This window comes from Candoia aspera, chromosome 2, assembly GCF_035149785.1.
Source record: "Candoia aspera isolate rCanAsp1 chromosome 2, rCanAsp1.hap2, whole genome shotgun sequence".
Taxonomy (NCBI): domain Eukaryota; kingdom Metazoa; phylum Chordata; class Lepidosauria; order Squamata; family Boidae; genus Candoia; species Candoia aspera.
This window is the reverse complement of record NC_086154.1, coordinates 141842092-141857869: the sequence shown is the minus strand read 5'-3', so window position 1 is coordinate 141857869 and position 15778 is coordinate 141842092. Positions and strand designations below refer to the sequence as shown.

General features: G+C 48.6%; 1 protein-coding gene across 2 annotated transcripts in view; it reads left to right on the top strand.

Annotated features, from left to right (window-relative positions):
• The window catches only part of LRP1 (LDL receptor related protein 1), a 320650-nt gene that overhangs the window by 191505 nt on the left and 113367 nt on the right, over positions 1-15778 (top strand). For both annotated transcript variants that reach the window (XM_063293930.1, XM_063293929.1), the window contains exons 11-15: positions 229-372; positions 10878-11114; positions 11603-11783; positions 13053-13275; positions 14747-14936. In XM_063293930.1, the coding sequence (XP_063150000.1) occupies positions 229-372; positions 10878-11114; positions 11603-11783; positions 13053-13275; positions 14747-14936 (975 nt within the window). The remainder of the gene's footprint in view (positions 1-228; positions 373-10877; positions 11115-11602; positions 11784-13052; positions 13276-14746; positions 14937-15778) is intronic.

The following is a 15778-nucleotide window of genomic DNA, read 5'->3' as shown; positions in this document are numbered from 1 at the left end:
ATGTTGTATAAATTCAAATTCACACAGCTGTTGAATTTGTTCTAGAGTATCTCCAACAATTCAACGCTAGGTATTGGTACCCTACCACTGTGTAATTATGGTATAACCACCAAGGATGTCTCTACATGTCCTTGTTGCTCATGATCAATCTTAAACATCAAAGTAGAATACAACTTATACTAGATAACTGTTACCATGAATTGAATGGGAATTTTTCTTTGTTATTAGTGAGGAGTCATGCCTGTGAAACAGACCAGTTTGGAAAACCAGGTGGCTGTTCTGACATCTGTCTCCTTGGAAACAGCCACAAGACCCGGACATGCCGGTGCCGGTCAGGATTCAGCCTTGGCAGTGATGGGAAGTCTTGCAAAAGTGAGTTGCATGTTGTGAGTGAGAGCGTGCTGTGGTTGGGAGACAACTGAGCTGAAGAGGAATCTGGCTTAATCTACCACATCCCGGTTTGACTGGGAAATCTTCCTTGGTACTTCCTTGGTTTAAATTATCAGGGCAGTAAAAAACAAAGAGAAAAAGAAAAAACCTGGGGAAAAAATGGATTTTAATGTTTTTGGAAAGAATGTAAAAATGATCCCAGCTGAAATGTATCTTAAAGCGTTACCTGATTTCTAAGGATGTTTTGCAAATATAATTGTTAGCAGCAGCAGGTAGAGATGAGAGGTACATGGCTTGATAGTCCTCTTCTGCCAAGCTCTCACACATTCCTGCCCTTGCCCCTGTTTCTCAGTGTAGAAAGGGAACAAAGGAAATCAATGAGAACTGGCTTTGGAAAGAAGAGTTGGAGTCAGTCCAAGCAAGAAGGGAGGGAGTCTCTCAACAAAGGGCAGGGGAGAAGAGAAGAGAAGAGTAGGAACTGAATCAAAAAGGGAACAGAATACTGTAGATCAGTGTTTCTCAACTTCGGCAACTTTAAGATGTGTGGACTTCAACTCCCAGAATTCCCCAGCCAGCATGGATAAATGCTGGGAGTTGAAGTCCACACATCTTAAAGTTGCCGAGGTTGAGAAACACTGCTGTAGATTCATGCACTTCTGAGGAGACTTAATTTGAAGGCCCTCTGTTGATTTGCAGAAGGAAAATCATGGCCACAAGCAGTGAATGAGACCCTGCACAGGAGTATTTTAATGAAAGGCCTATTCATCTAAAACTTGAATTCAGAAACCACTGAAGTGATAATATGGTTTCCAACAGCAATAATCTCCTTGGTAGGGGAAGAGACTGCCCCACCCCCCGCTAATCCAATCTAAATTGAGAAACAATTTGGGAAGATTGAATGTAGGAAAATTTGTATCTTTCCCCCAAACCATGACCAAACAGCAAGGCAAAGGTAAAGAATATTGTGTTCGCTGTTCTGGCTACTTAGTATATTAAAATTTCATGTCTTGACTTGGTTGAAATACCCTTTTATCCATCCATCTAAAGTTTTAATAAATTTCAGACTTTAAAAATACATGTGCCTCTTGTCGCTATATTGCTTTGATAAGGAAAAACTTACTAGAATAAACAATTTTATTATTGCAATTTAAAATCCTGTTTGGTGATGTTAGGAATAGTTCTTCCAGCCTATCATGACAAAAATATACTCTCTGCATTTATGATTAGTTGAATGGAATTTTGTTCACTTCCCAGTGTTTTCATTTCACAATTGGGTATATGCTGTGGCACCAAATAAAACAGTAATAGCATCATACAATTGTTGAAAAAATTAAAAAAAAACCAGAATAAATAATTGTTTTATAATACATGTACCTACATTTTAAAAGTGAAACCAGTATCTACCTCAACTGTATTAAACTTCTCTTTTTCAAAAAAGACAATTGAATAGATTCTTCCTGATAGTAATTTAACTCATTACAATTGAGGCTTCCCAAGAAATAATTTAGAGTTAAATAATGATTTAAATTAACTTGATGTTAAAAAGTCTGGATCATTGACATAAGCCTTGCTGATATTGTCAAAGCTTTATGGTAGCAATCATGAAGATGAGTGTAGGGAATGAAACAGAATAGCTGTCATGCGCTGCCTACCTCTGAATAACATTCAGACGCTGGTTTGCAAAGCAGGTTCTGGTTTATTTCAGGTTAGGTACAACGTTGGTAGAAAAAAGCTGAGAGTGACAGGAGCGCGCCGGTGCGGGGTTTAAATACCCCGCGCCGGTCAGCGCCCCCTCGCTCACGGTCACGTCACCCCCCTTTGTCCCATGCGTTGCCCTGCCATTGGTTGAGGGTTTCCAGGATCGCCCATCCTCAGGTTTCCATTCTTCTGCTGATTGCTTTCAGCTGGGCGATCCCCGTTGTATTGTCGCTGATGGCTTGGGTGGCTCCGTGATTAGTTTAGCTATTGTCTGTTAGCCGTTAGTCGTTGTGGGTTGATGGCTACTTAACTTGTGCCCCTTCACTTATTTCCTTGTCATTGTCATGAGTGCCATTGCGCTGATGACTTTAGCTCAACGGCACTCATGACATACTGCCCCCTTTCCGAATAGTGTTCTCCCTCGGGTTTCTGGGTTTTCCCCGTGGAGCTGTCAAAGCGCCACATTTTTTTTTTTTTTTTTTTCAAAGTTCCCGCCGGAGTAGTTGTCGCCCCTCCCTTTGCTCCTCCCTCTACCACGTGCCTTCCCAGGGTGTGTCCATGGTGCGCATGCTCGGGTTCTGACCTGGCGTGCGCATGCTCCAACCACACCCTGTTTGTTTGGCTCAGTTCGGCGAGGCGAGAGGCGTGGCTGGTCGGGTGCTGCTCAGCTCCAGGTAGGGCCCTTCTTTTCTTATTTAGAGTGCGTCGCCTTTGTTGTGTCTCCTGGGCGTTGCCCCCAGGTTGCCCTGTTGACTTGCTTGCCACTCCCCCGCGGCCGGGGGGGCGGGGGGAGGGTGCTGGCGATCGTTTGTCACCACCCCGTGGGCCCGGGGCGGGGGGAGTGAGTCCCGGGGGGGGGAAGGTCCACCCAAGTCGCGGGCTTGGGGGGGGCCCTTTCCCTTGGGGCACGGGAGGCGGGGGGGGGCCTGCGGGGGGGGGGTTGGATTTGCTGACCTTGGTTGCGGTTTGTCGGGGTATGCCCGGTGAAATGCTCTGGTCAGGTCAGGCGCGTTAACGTTGTGCGCCGCCACCCATTCCGGGTGGGGGAAGTGTTTCCACCTGACCAGATAGTGTAGAGTTCCTCGTTGCTTGCGGGAGTCGAGGATGTCCCTGATCTCGAAGTGGTGTTGCCCGTCGATCATTAGCGGTGCGGGCTGTGGCGTGCTTGGGTGCCATCGGGAGGTGGTTGCCGGTTTTAGGAGGCTGGTATGGAACACCGGGTGGAGTCTCCGGAGGTTGTGTGGCAGGTCCAGGCGTATTGCTACCGGGTTCACTATTTGCGTGACTCGGAACGGCCCGATGTACTTAGGCCCCAGTTTTTTCGAGGGTTGGGTTGACTTTAGGAACTTGGTGGAGAGATAGGCCATATCTCCCGCCTGGAACGGCGGTTGTTGGCGCCGGTGCTTGTCGGCCTGCTCTTTGTAAGCAGCCTGTGCCTCCTTTAGCGCCGCCGTGATTACTGGCCATGCTTCCGCGATCTTCCGTCCCCAGTCGCTGGCGTCCACCTGGGGTTCCGGGGGTTGAGGTAGCTCCGGTATGGGGACAAAGTCGCGCCCCGAGACTACTTCGAACGGGGTTTTCCCCGTGCTCGTGTGGACGGCGTTGTTGTATGCGACTTCGGCGAACGGGAGCAGTTCAGCCCAGTCGTCTTGGTGGTAGTTCGTATATGATCGTATAAATTGCTCTAAGGTGGCATTAAGAACCTCAGTGGCTCCGTCCGTCTGCGGATGCCAAGCCGTAGATAGGGCCTGTTGGGTCCCCGTCAGCTTCAGGAAGGCCCGCCAGAATTTGGAGGTGAACTGTGTGCCCCTGTCGGTCACCACACGTGCGGGACATCCGTGTAGCCTGTACACGTGGATGAGGAAGAGTTTGGCTAGTTGTTGTGAGGATGGGACCGACGTGCAGGGGATGAAGTGGGCCTGCTTTGAGAAGTAGTCCTTCACCACCCAAATGGCCGTTTTCTTCTGGCTGGGTGGGAGGTCCACTATAAAATCCATAGAGATTTCCTCCCATGGGCGGGAGGGTTCTGCCACTCGTTGCAATAGCCCCGCGGGTTTGCCTGGTGCCCGTTTGGCCCTAGCGCACGTTGGGCAGGACGCCACGTAGGTTTTTACGTCTCGCCTGAGCGCGGGCCACCAGAATTGGCGCCGTGTTAGGTGTAGGGTCTTGAGGAACCCAAAGTGTCCCGCTTGCTTGGCGTCGTGTGACCTATGCAAGATCGCCTGGCGTTGCGAGTCCGGGACGTAGATTCTGCCTTCCCCCCATGCCAGGTCTTGCGCCATCGTTACCTTGTCGGGGTTTGCCAGGAACCAGGGGTCGGTTTTGAGGGCGGCGGCGAGGTCCGTGCGCATTCCCCCTGGTAGTTGCGGTTGGCTTCTTTCCGTCGCCGGTTGTCCCGCCGTCGGCTGCGCCGTAGCGTCGAGTTGCCTCCGTGCGCCGCTTCGGGTGGTCACGGCCATTCCCAGTTGCGAGGCGGATAGGACCGTCCCAATGGTGTCTGGGGCGGGCTCTTCGTCTTGGGGCAGCCGGGAGAGGGCGTCGGCCAGGAAGTTCTTCTTGCCCGGCATGAACTTCAGCTGGAAATCAAAGCGGCTGAAGAATTGGGCCCATCGGACCTGTTTTGGGCTAAGGCGTCTAGGCGTTCGTAGGGCCTCGAGGTTCCGGTGGTCCGTCCAGACCTCGAATGGTTGGGTGGCTCCCTCGAGTAGGTGACGCCATGTCTCTAGTGCCGATTTCACCGCGAAGGCTTCTTTCTCCCAGACGTGCCATCGCCTCTCTGTCTCGGAGAACTTCCTTGACAGGTAGGCGCATGGTTTCAGGAGCCCCGTGGAGTCTTTTTGTAGCAGGATGGCTCCCAGGGAGAAGTCTGAGGCGTCGGCTTGGACCACGAACGGCCGTTCTGGGTCCGGGTGTGCGAGGATTGGCTCCGTCGTGAACAGCGCTTTCAGCTTGTCGAATGCGGTCTGGCACGCGGGAGTCCAATTCAGCACTGTGCCTGGGTTCTTGGCGCGTCGGGTGTCCCCCACCCCTTTGGTTTTGAGGAGGTCCGTTAAGGGGAGGGCTATCTCAGCGAACCCCCGGGCGAAGGACCTGTAGAAATTCGCGAATCCCAGGAAGCTCTGTAGTTGCCGTCTGTTGCGGGGCCGCTCCCAGTTTAGCACCGCTTCGACTTTTGCGGGGTCCATTTCGATGCCGTCCCCGGAGATTCGATACCCCAAATAGTCTAGGCGCTCTTTGTGAAACTCGCACTTTGTAGGCTTTGCGTAGAGCTGCGCCCTTCTGAGCTTGTCGAGGACTTGCCTGACTAAGGTTACGTGTTCCTCGTGTGTTTTTGTGTAAATGAGGACGTCGTCGATGTAGACCAGGACCCCTTTAAACAGATGTTCATGCAGTACCTCATTGATGAGCTGCATGAACACCCCAGGGGCCCCCGCGAGTCCGAAGGGCAGTACCTTGTACTGGAAGGCGCCTAGGGGGCAGTTAAACGCCGTCTTCCATTCGTCCCCCTCCCTGATTCGGATGCGATAGTACGCTTCGCGAAGGTCCAATTTGGAAAAGACTTTGCCCGTGGAGAGGTGGGCGAGCATGTCCTTTACCAGGGGTAAGGGGTATTTGTTGGACAGGGAAGCCGCGTTTAGGCCCCGGTAGTCGGTGCAGAGCCGTAGGGTCCCGTCTTTCTTCTCCCGGAATAAGACGGGGGCTCCGACCGGTGAGCATGCTGGCTCTATGAATCCCCTGTCTAGGTTTTTATCGATGAACTCCCGGAGGGTTGCCATCTCCTTCGGGGTCATCGAATAGATCTTTGGTCTAGGTAGGGGGACGTCGGGCAGTAGGTCGATCCGGCAATCCGTCTTGCGGTGGGGGGGTAGTTGGTCTGCCTCTGCCTCTCCGAAGACCTCGGAGAAGTCGGCGTATTGTTCTGGTAGGTCTGCTGTGGTGGCGGCGTTGTCTTGTGTGGTCGCCTCCGCTCGTCCTACCGTGGGGTTGCTTTTGCCAGCTGGTGCTGGTGCTCGATACTCGCCGTCGCCGAATGTGAAGGTGCGGGTCGCCCAGTTGATCCGCGGGTTGTTTTTCGCGAGCCATGGCATCCCCAGGACTGCAATGGGCCGTCCGATGGGCGTGACTACGAACGATGTGCGCTCGGTGTGAGTGCCCATTTGCAGGGTGACAGGCTCGGTTTGTAGCGTGGCTGGTTTCCCTCCCGCTGTAGAGCCGTCCAGCTGGTGGAATGCCAGCGGCGTGGGGAGGGGGAAGCAGCGGAGGTCGAGTTTGGCAACTAGGTCGGGGTGGATGAGGTTTTTTGAGCACCCCGAGTCCACTAGTGCCGCGGCCGTGGTGGCTCCGTTGCCGGCAGAGAGTTGGATTGCTGCCAATATTACGGAGCTTTTGTCGTTTCGTTGAGGTGGTCCGCGTTGCTGTCCCACCGCCTGCCTTGCCACGCGTCTCAGAGCAGGCGGGGAGCATTTCCCGCCGGCTGGTCGGGGTCGGTATTGTCCTCTTCCCCCCAGTACGCGTCCCAGCCCTCTTCCGGTGTCGCTGTGGCCACGGTCATTCGGCGGTGAGGGGGCGGCCCCGGGTTGGGTGGTTTGGGGCTAATTTTCGGGGCGGGCTTGGGCGCGCTGGTCGGCGGTCGGTTGGCGAAGCAATCCGCCGTCTTGTGCCCTAATTTGCCACACCTCCCGCAGGGCTCCCGGTTGAACCTCTTTTTTGGGTATATGGGGCCGCCCATCCCCCCGTGTGGTGCGGGTACCTTTTTCCCGACATAGTTTGTGTCTTCCGTGGTTGTCATAAGGAAGGTGCGGTGCGCGTGTTCGGCTCTCCCCGCGAGGTGGATCCACCCGTGTAACGTTTCTGGGTCGTCGCGGTAGAGGGCCCATTGGAGAACGTCGCGGTTGAGCCCCCTTTTGAAGATTTCCAGCAGGGTGGTCTCAGACCAGTCGCAGACCTTTCCCGCGAGGGCTTTGAACTCCAGGGCGTAGTCAGGGACCGTGCGTGTGCCCTGTTTAAGTCTCTGGAGTGCGCTTTTCGCCCGTACTTTAGCTAGGGGGTCTTCGAAGTAGTTTTTCATCTCTTTGATGAAAGCAGGGAAGGTGGCGAGGGCGGGGGAGCTGGACTCGTACAGTTGGACGTACCAGTCCGCCGCCCTGTCTTGGAGTTTGATCGCCACGGCGGCGATCTTGTCGGCCTCGGAGTCATAGGAGTGTCCGTGCCTCCCCATGAACTCCCTAGCGTTGGTGATGAAAAACGAGAGTTTTGAGGGGGTCCCATCGAAGAAGATGGGGAAGTCCTTTGGGGCCCGGGCGTTTTGTGCGGCCCCGCCTCTCGCTTCCTGGGGTGTGGTGTCGGCCGCCTGTGCCGTCTGCTGGCTCTCCGCTGGCCCGTGTGGGTTCGGTGCTTCGCTCGGGGTGTGGGCTTGTGCGGGGACGTCGTTGGGTGGCGTGGGGGGCATAAGCGCCTGGAGCATGGTCCGGAGTTCCGTCAGCTGAGCCCGCATGGCCGCGAGTTCAGCTCGTGCCTCCTCGTCCACAGCCCGCGCCTCCGCTGGGGCCGGTTCCGTTGGCGCGTCCTCGGGGGTGGGTTGCCGGTGGGGTTCATCGTCCCTCCGCCGCGGGTCCGCTTCCTCCTCCGTCTGATGGGTGTCTCCGTCGTCCTCCTCCGTGTTGAGCACCGTGGGGCTGTCGCTCCACGCCCGTTGCTGGGGTGCGATGTGGGGCGCGGGGTCCTCCGCTGGTTTCGGAAGTCGTGCTGCTCCCTCCCGCGGTCGGGTTGCCTCCGTCGCCATCTCCCCTTGGGGTTGGAGCTGAGGCTCGGGTCGGGTGGGGTGGGCGTCCATGGCTCCGGGAGTCCGCGGTGCCTCTGGCCTCGGTCGGTCCTCCTCTGTCTCTTGCCGCGCGGCTCGCCCTCCTTGCCCGCGCCGTTCCGGCCTCATCTTGCTGGTCTTCTCGCCGTCTACTCCTCCCTCGGCTCGTTGTCGTCCGGTGGGGCTCGGCGAGGCTGAGTTTATGACTCTCAGCTTTATGTCATGCGCTGCCTACCTCTGAATAACATTCAGACGCTGGTTTGCAAAGCAGGTTCTGGTTTATTTCAGGTTAGGTACAACGTTGGTAGAAAAAAGCTGAGAGTGACAGGAGCGCGCCGGTGCGGGGTTTAAATACCCCGCGCCGGTCAGCGCCCCCTCGCTCACGGTCACGTCACCCCCCTTTGTCCCATGCGTTGCCCTGCCATTGGTTGAGGGTTTCCAGGATCGCCCATCCTCAGGTTTCCATTCTTCTGCTGATTGCTTTCAGCTGGGCGATCCCCGTTGTATTGTCGCTGATGGCTTGGGTGGCTCCGTGATTAGTTTAGCTATTGTCTGTTAGCCGTTAGTCGTTGTGGGTTGATGGCTACTTAACTTGTGCCCCTTCACTTATTTCCTTGTCATTGTCATGAGTGCCATTGCGCTGATGACTTTAGCTCAACGGCACTCATGACAATAGCTGATAACAAGAGAATATATAGTCAGCAGAGGAACTTGGAAGGAGAATGGGGGCAAAGTTTTCCAAGGGAAGATTTTTTCAGCTAAACTGGATCTACTCTGGCTGAATATGAAACTCAGCTCCATCACTGTGGCATAACATGACTTTCCAGCACATTATAAAGCCACAAGTTTGGCCCGGGAGGTGGCACTCTATTTATTTGTTCTGACCATGCCTGCTTACCTGCTGTGTGGTTTATGCAAACCCATTAGTGACAGTCTTGTTGAGAAGTAGATCCTGACCCTTGGTTAGGAGGAAGAACACAAGGCAGAGGAGGTACTTCGAATATTCTGACTGAACTCTCTGTGTGAAAAGATTGACCTCCCTATCTTAGAGGGAATGCCAGGACCTCAGGAGCAGCTGGCCTGCTCTAACAGCCCTCATCCATTGAGGATTTCAACACTTCAGGCCTGAGGCACACCTAGGCGCCTCCTGTTACCATCCCACTGCCCAATCTCAAGAATCAAAAAAGATCCTAGTGTCCTCTGAACCTTTGCAGAAGGGATCAGTGACAAATGGTGATTAGAGGGGCAAGAAACTAGTTTCTGCTAATTTCTCAGAATACCAGATGGTGCTTCGTGACAGATATACTTTCTGTGCCAATTCATTAGTGGGTAAAAGCGGCTGGTCAGAATCAGACTTGCAGTTGATGTTTGACTGTAAATTGAATCAATCAATCAATCAATCAATCAATCAATCCTTGCACGGGAATGAAAATGAGGTGCCAACAGCATAACAGTGTGAAAGGCCCCTTAGTCATGAACCATCTGCCTTGGTTTTTTCTAATCTCCTCAATTTATTTTCATAGGAAGTTCTAGGGCCTACAAAACTTGCTGACATTCTAGTTTCCTTCAATCTGATAGATGCTAATCACCCCCTAGAGACTGAGGACCGAGCCGTCAGCTGGGTTTTCTGCCACGTTTTCCAACTGCCTATATTTTTAAATTGGATGTGCTGAAGAGCCACTGCTAATGTAGCAGAAAATGTCATAATGAGAACCTGTGCCCATAGACTCAACACAAACAAATTAAGCTTAGAAAAAGAGGCATGAATGTTTATCAGAAGGAATGAATACCCAGTAGGTTTCATTGTTCTGGAGACGAGGTGGCAGTTATGTGGATCATATTACTTTGGAAAGAGAAACACAGTAAGAAGTGAGATTCTGTAGCCTTAGTTTTCTACTCAGTTCTGGGAGTTTTTGTACAAAGGATTTTTATTATTTTTTACTCATGCCAATCTAGCCACACAGTAGCCCAAATATCAGTGAAGTTGTTATAAATGGTGAGTTTTTGTTCAAAGAAATAATTGGGCAAAACTCTATTTTTACTGGTGTTGCTTTGGACATTTCCAGAATCATCTCCTATGTAGTGCGGCCCTGTTGATCCCACCCCACTTTTTTTTTTTTTTGCTCATAACAATTCTCAAAATATAACTAGAAGATTCCAAATATTGCTATCAGCATATTTAACTCCAGCTGAGTATATGACTTGAAACATCATGCCACTTGAACAAATTACTCTCTACATTTAGAATTTAAATGATATTTAAACTGATATTATTGTTGCTGTTTTAATTATTTTAATGTGAGCGGCAAAGGAATCCCAGGAAATAATACCCATGTTCCCTGGAGATGACGGGACATGCAGTCTATCAATCTGATATAAAATGTGTTACAAACTGAAGCAAGAAAAGGATTCTGAAAGATCAACTAGAGGTGTTCCCCCCCCCCCCCCCAGATAACTGTTTTCGGGTTTAGAATATAGAAAACATTTATTTATTATCTGTGTTTTCCAGAATAGATTAGCTGAATTCTTTGTTAAAATTAACATAAACGAGTTGCCCATACAGAGGTCCTCTCCGAAAGGAGATTGCACAGGTTCCAGAAGAATGTATCTGTCAGCATCTGTATCTTTATGGTTACTTGTATTGCTTTCTGCAGCCTCCAGATTCAGAGATAGGACACTGTACTACTGAATGTCAGTTGCTGGAGATGAAGGGGAGGAGGAGGAGGCCTCCATTCCCTCATGTCCAGCTTGTGGGCCTCCCGCAAGCATCTGACTGACTTTTATTGGAAAGAGGATTCTGGAGTAGAGTGTCTAAGGAAGGCATTTTGTATGGGTTGTCCTGTCGTTGTTATTGTTATGGGTTATCTTCTTGTCATTCTTGTTTTATTCTTATCATTATGACATCTTTCTTTCTCAGAGAGTTCGGGTAGAAATCAAAACTAACCCCCCCCTCCTCCTCCTCCTCCCCGATCCTGTCCTTATCTTCCAGAGCCAGAGCATGAGCTTTTCCTTGTTTATGGCAAAGGTCGGCCAGGCATCATTCGTGGGATGGACATGGGAGCCAAAGTGCCTGATGAGCACATGATCCCCATTGAAAACCTGATGAACCCCAGAGCCCTTGATTTCCATGCAGAGACTGGCTTCATTTACTTTGCTGACACTACCAGTTACCTGATTGGGCGACAGAAAATTGATGGAACAGATAGGGAAACAATACTGAAAGATGGTATGTGTGCAAAGGTTTTGCTCATCAAAAGTCTGTATTAGCATGTTAAATGCTGGATTGGTTTCCTGTAAAGTGGCACGTGGGACATGGAATGGAGAGAATAGGGTTTGATATGTGAAAGTGGAGTTTGGATTTGGGGACATAACTTTCTTTCTGAGTATAATCCAATCACTACGAACCAGAAAGAATTGCATTGTATAGCTTCACCTTTTTTCAAAAAAATGCTTCCTAGACCCCTTGTAACGTTTTTAAGTACAAACCTGAATACTGATTTCTGCCACTGAATCTCTGATTCTTTTGAAACGGATAATGAGGTGGCATAAGTGTGTCTGTTGTGCCTTGTCAATTTCAGTAGAGCTCATATAACAAAGCACGTGGCCCTGCTTGTATTATCGGTGTTACGTTCATTTCGGCCTTTAGTGTCTGACACATCCTCATCTGCCTGGCTCAATCATGTTCAGCACATTTCTCAATTTAACTTCTTCCAGGCATTCATAATGTAGAAGGCATTGCTGTGGACTGGATGGGGAACAATCTCTACTGGACCGATGATGGGCCCAAGAAAACCATCAGCGTTGCCCGGCTGGAAAAAGCTGCCCAGACCAGGAAGACACTCATTGAAGAAAGGATGATTCATCCACGAGCCATTGTGGTGGACCCCTTGAACGGGTGGGTCTCTACTGGCTGCAGTTCCAGATGGGACCAGGAAGCTTAGGGCTGCTGCTGAGTAGGGAAATGGAGTGGAATGTGTCTACAGGAATACTGAATTCCAGAGATGTCAAGCAAAATGCCAGCAAGCAAAGCGTCTGTTATGCAGCTTTCTGTTGCTCTTACTTTCCAGTTCTCTCATGTTCATGTATGACATTTTTATCCTCATCCTTCCTCTAATGGAATTCTACCTCCAGAGGTTTTTATGTTACTGTAATCTTTGTAATTTACACTTTTATGTGAACCTTAATGTAAGCTTGGAAGATGTCCAAATCATTCAATTATATGATTGCACAGGCAGTACATAACAGTGACAGGAAAAATGGGACAGAAGACAGGAAAGTAATTTAGGGCCACATTACTACATTATGCTGGGAAACCCGTGTTTGATCTCCCATAACTTTATTTTCTTTGTAATTAAATGCATCTGTGGAAGACCGCTAAATGGGCACGCATGGTTTTTCTGATCTAAATCTCCGCTTGGCAGAAAAAGAGTCCATCTCTCTTATATAAGGCAGGCAAGGTTGGGGCTGTACAGATATCAGATCTCATGGGAAACACACTCTGCCATCATAGTTCTTCCAGGAAATTCTTAAATGCGTTGCTAGCAATCTTCTTACTCACTGGATGGAGAAAGGAATAAGCGGAGGAGCTATCCTTGGTTTTACACTAACCAGTAAGGAAGATTTACTTGAGGAAGTAGAAGCAGGGATGTTGAGGAGAAGTGACTGTTGTAGTTGATGTTCTTGATGATATTAACTGTTACCTTTCTTTGTTCTGCAGCATTTAGTGGGCAGTCTCTTGTATTTGGAGGATGCATTAGTAGAATATTCCATGCTTGGATATACAGTTGCAGAACTCTGGTTATATGTCATTCTGTCTTGTCTTCTGCTTATAATGACATTTTGTTTAGTGATCTCAAAGGACTGGACAGAATATCCTTTGATACCACTTTTCTTCCATAGTGTGGAGATAAAGCAAAACACCAGTAGCAATAATTGAACACCGAATCTATGAGCAAGGCAGAAGTGAAAGAGCTGATATGGGAGTGAACTTTCATCCTTTTGAAAAGTGGCCCTCTTGATCAAGTGTTTCCAGAACATCACTTAACTCCAAGCAGAGCACTGTTTTTAAGCAAATGACCACTGAACAGTTATCTATCAGTGAACAAGGGAATAATAATTTTTTTTAAAAAAACCTTACCTTGACCTCCCTGTCTTTTGCGCTTAGATGGATGTACTGGACTGATTGGGAAGAAGACCCAAAGGACAGTAAAAGGGGAAAGATAGAAAAGGCTTGGATGAATGGCTCCAACCGCAGTGTCTTCATCACCTCCAAGACAGTGCTGTGGCCCAATGGGCTGAGCCTGGACATTCCCTCTAAGGTGTTGTACTGGGTTGATGCCTACTATGACCGGATTGAGATGGTCATGCTGGACGGCACAGAACGCAAGGTCAGTGCCTGTTATATCTCTACTTCTGTTCACACCTTTCTGTGTTTATCTCCAGTAGTTTGTTTCTACCAGCCCCATTCTCTTCTCAGTGGTTTCTGTGGAGCTTTGGACTTCTTTCTCTCCAGGCTTGAACCCAAATGGAATGATTCCTATAGCTACCAATATGTTTTTCTCAATGCCATATCAGTACCTTTTCAAATGGCTGTATACTTTTGCATACAGTTGAATTGTTGGAGTCATATGCTTTAGGATGAGTGTACAGAGTGTCCAAAGGAATTAAAAATGGTTGTAGATGGAAAGTACTGATGGTGAGGAGGAGGAAGAACCTAATGAATACACTTTGAAATGGTTCCTACTATTTTACAATTGTTAGGACATTTTACGGTGGTGATAATCCTCCGACACCTGTGTCAACTTTGCTGCTTTATTGGCACCTCTGCTGTGCTGATGGTGGGGAAAAGGCTCAGATGGGAGGCGAAGAAGGCAGCACAGGTGCCTGCAATTTTCTCAAGCAGCCTGCTGTTCCATACACTCTGATCCATACACCCCAAATTATTCATCCTAATATTGTAAACAGCTTAAGCTTGCTGACTTCTTAATTGCACTTTTATTTGCTGGTTGGTTTGTTTACAGTTCCTAAAAACTGGGCTTATGGTTTTTGTAAGCTTGCACAAATATTTCCAATATATTAAAAAAAAAAAAAACTAGTAAGTCCCAAGAAACTTCCCAGTTGCTCAGGCAATATTTGCACTGCCTTTAGACTTTTTACAAGAACGGTTAACATTAATTTCTCTTTGCTCTGATATACCACATAGATGTATGCTTGTCAGGAATTTCAGCAACTTGTAAGCCTTTTAGCCAACAAGAAGAAAATGTTGTGGCTTTAGGTCACGTTGAAGTCCAGGAGCTCATTGATATTTATGAACAATGTACGTAGTATGAATAGAGAGCCAGTCTGGTGGTGTGGTTGAGGTACCAGGTGAGAAACCGGGAGACCGTGAGTTCTAGTCCCTCCTGGGGCACAGCTGGGTGACCTTGGGCCAGTCACTCTCACTGAGCCCTAGGAAGGAGGCAAGGGCAAAACCACTTCTGAAAAACCTGCCAAGAAAACTGCAGGGACTTGTTCACAAGGAGTCAACAGTGACTCAAAGCCCCCCCCCAAAAAAAGATGGGGAAAAATCCTCAAATATGGTAACTGCAACATTAGCGTCCCCACTATGGTCACAGCAGAAATTAGAGTTGCTACTGCAGGAACAAGAACACCTGTCCATTTGGGTTAGTGGCTTGACTATTGGAGGACAGTTTTTGTCCACCACAAAAACACAATATATTTCTCTCTTTTCCCCTCCTCCTCCCGTTGCTCTGGTCCTACAGCAGTGCTGTCAGAAAAGATGCATTTTAAAAATGTTTGTGGTTAATTGATGGCTTCATATTAAAAGATCCATGGGTGTACATCTTTCTCCTGTTGCAGGTTGTTTATGATGGAAGTGAGTTGAGTCATGCCTTTGGGTTGTGCCACTATGACCATTTCCTCTTCTGGACAGAGTACCGAACTGGTAGCATCTTTCGTCTGGACCAGAACACCAAGGCCATTACCCTTTTGCGCAACGAACGACCACCACTTTTCGAGATTCGCATGTATGATGCTCAGCAACAGCAAGGTATTAAACCACTATAAGCTCTTGTCAAAATGTACTTTGCAGGAATTTCAAAGGCGAATAGGGTGAATGTTGGTGAATAAGACCCAGGATGAGAAAAAACAAGCCGCCTGAGAATTGAAGTGTTACGTATTTTCTCTAAGGATTTGTGCAGAGTTCAGAACAGAACTAAGGCAAACATGGTTTTGCATAGCAGGGCGTTCGCCATTGTACAAAGCCTTATTTTTAGTTAGCACTGTGAATCACCATGAATGTGCGTGGATAGATTCCACTGAGGACAGAACATTAGCCTTGAATCTTTACAGGAGAAAGGCTATTCTGATCCATAAATTAAGAAGTCTTCGATGGGTTCCTCCATGGAGGGATCATGCTCAGAGAGGTGGGATCTTCTGAGTATTGAAGCCCAGATCAGGTGAATGGATCAGGGCTGTTTACTTCTGAGGTCAGCTCTTGTCCTCTGAATGAACAAATTACAGTATCCGTTATGGCTTTAGTGTTGTGTTGGCACTTGCTAAAACAGATCATACTTCCTATTTAAGTAAGGCAAGAACAAATGCTGTCCATTCTCCATATGCTTGTGAATTTATTGTGGAGAATAGAATAGAATAAGAATAGAATAAGAATAAGAATTAGAATAGAATAGAATAGAATAGAATAGAATAGAATAGAATAGAATACTTTATTGGCCAACTATGATTAGACATACAAGGAATTTGACTTCGGTGCAAGAGCTCTCAATATATTTACATAACACCAAAAATAAACAATAGTAAAGTAATAATGTTATTTACTAAAACTATACAATCAAGAAAGAAAAAAAAATTGAAGGAAAGGGTACTGTGTGT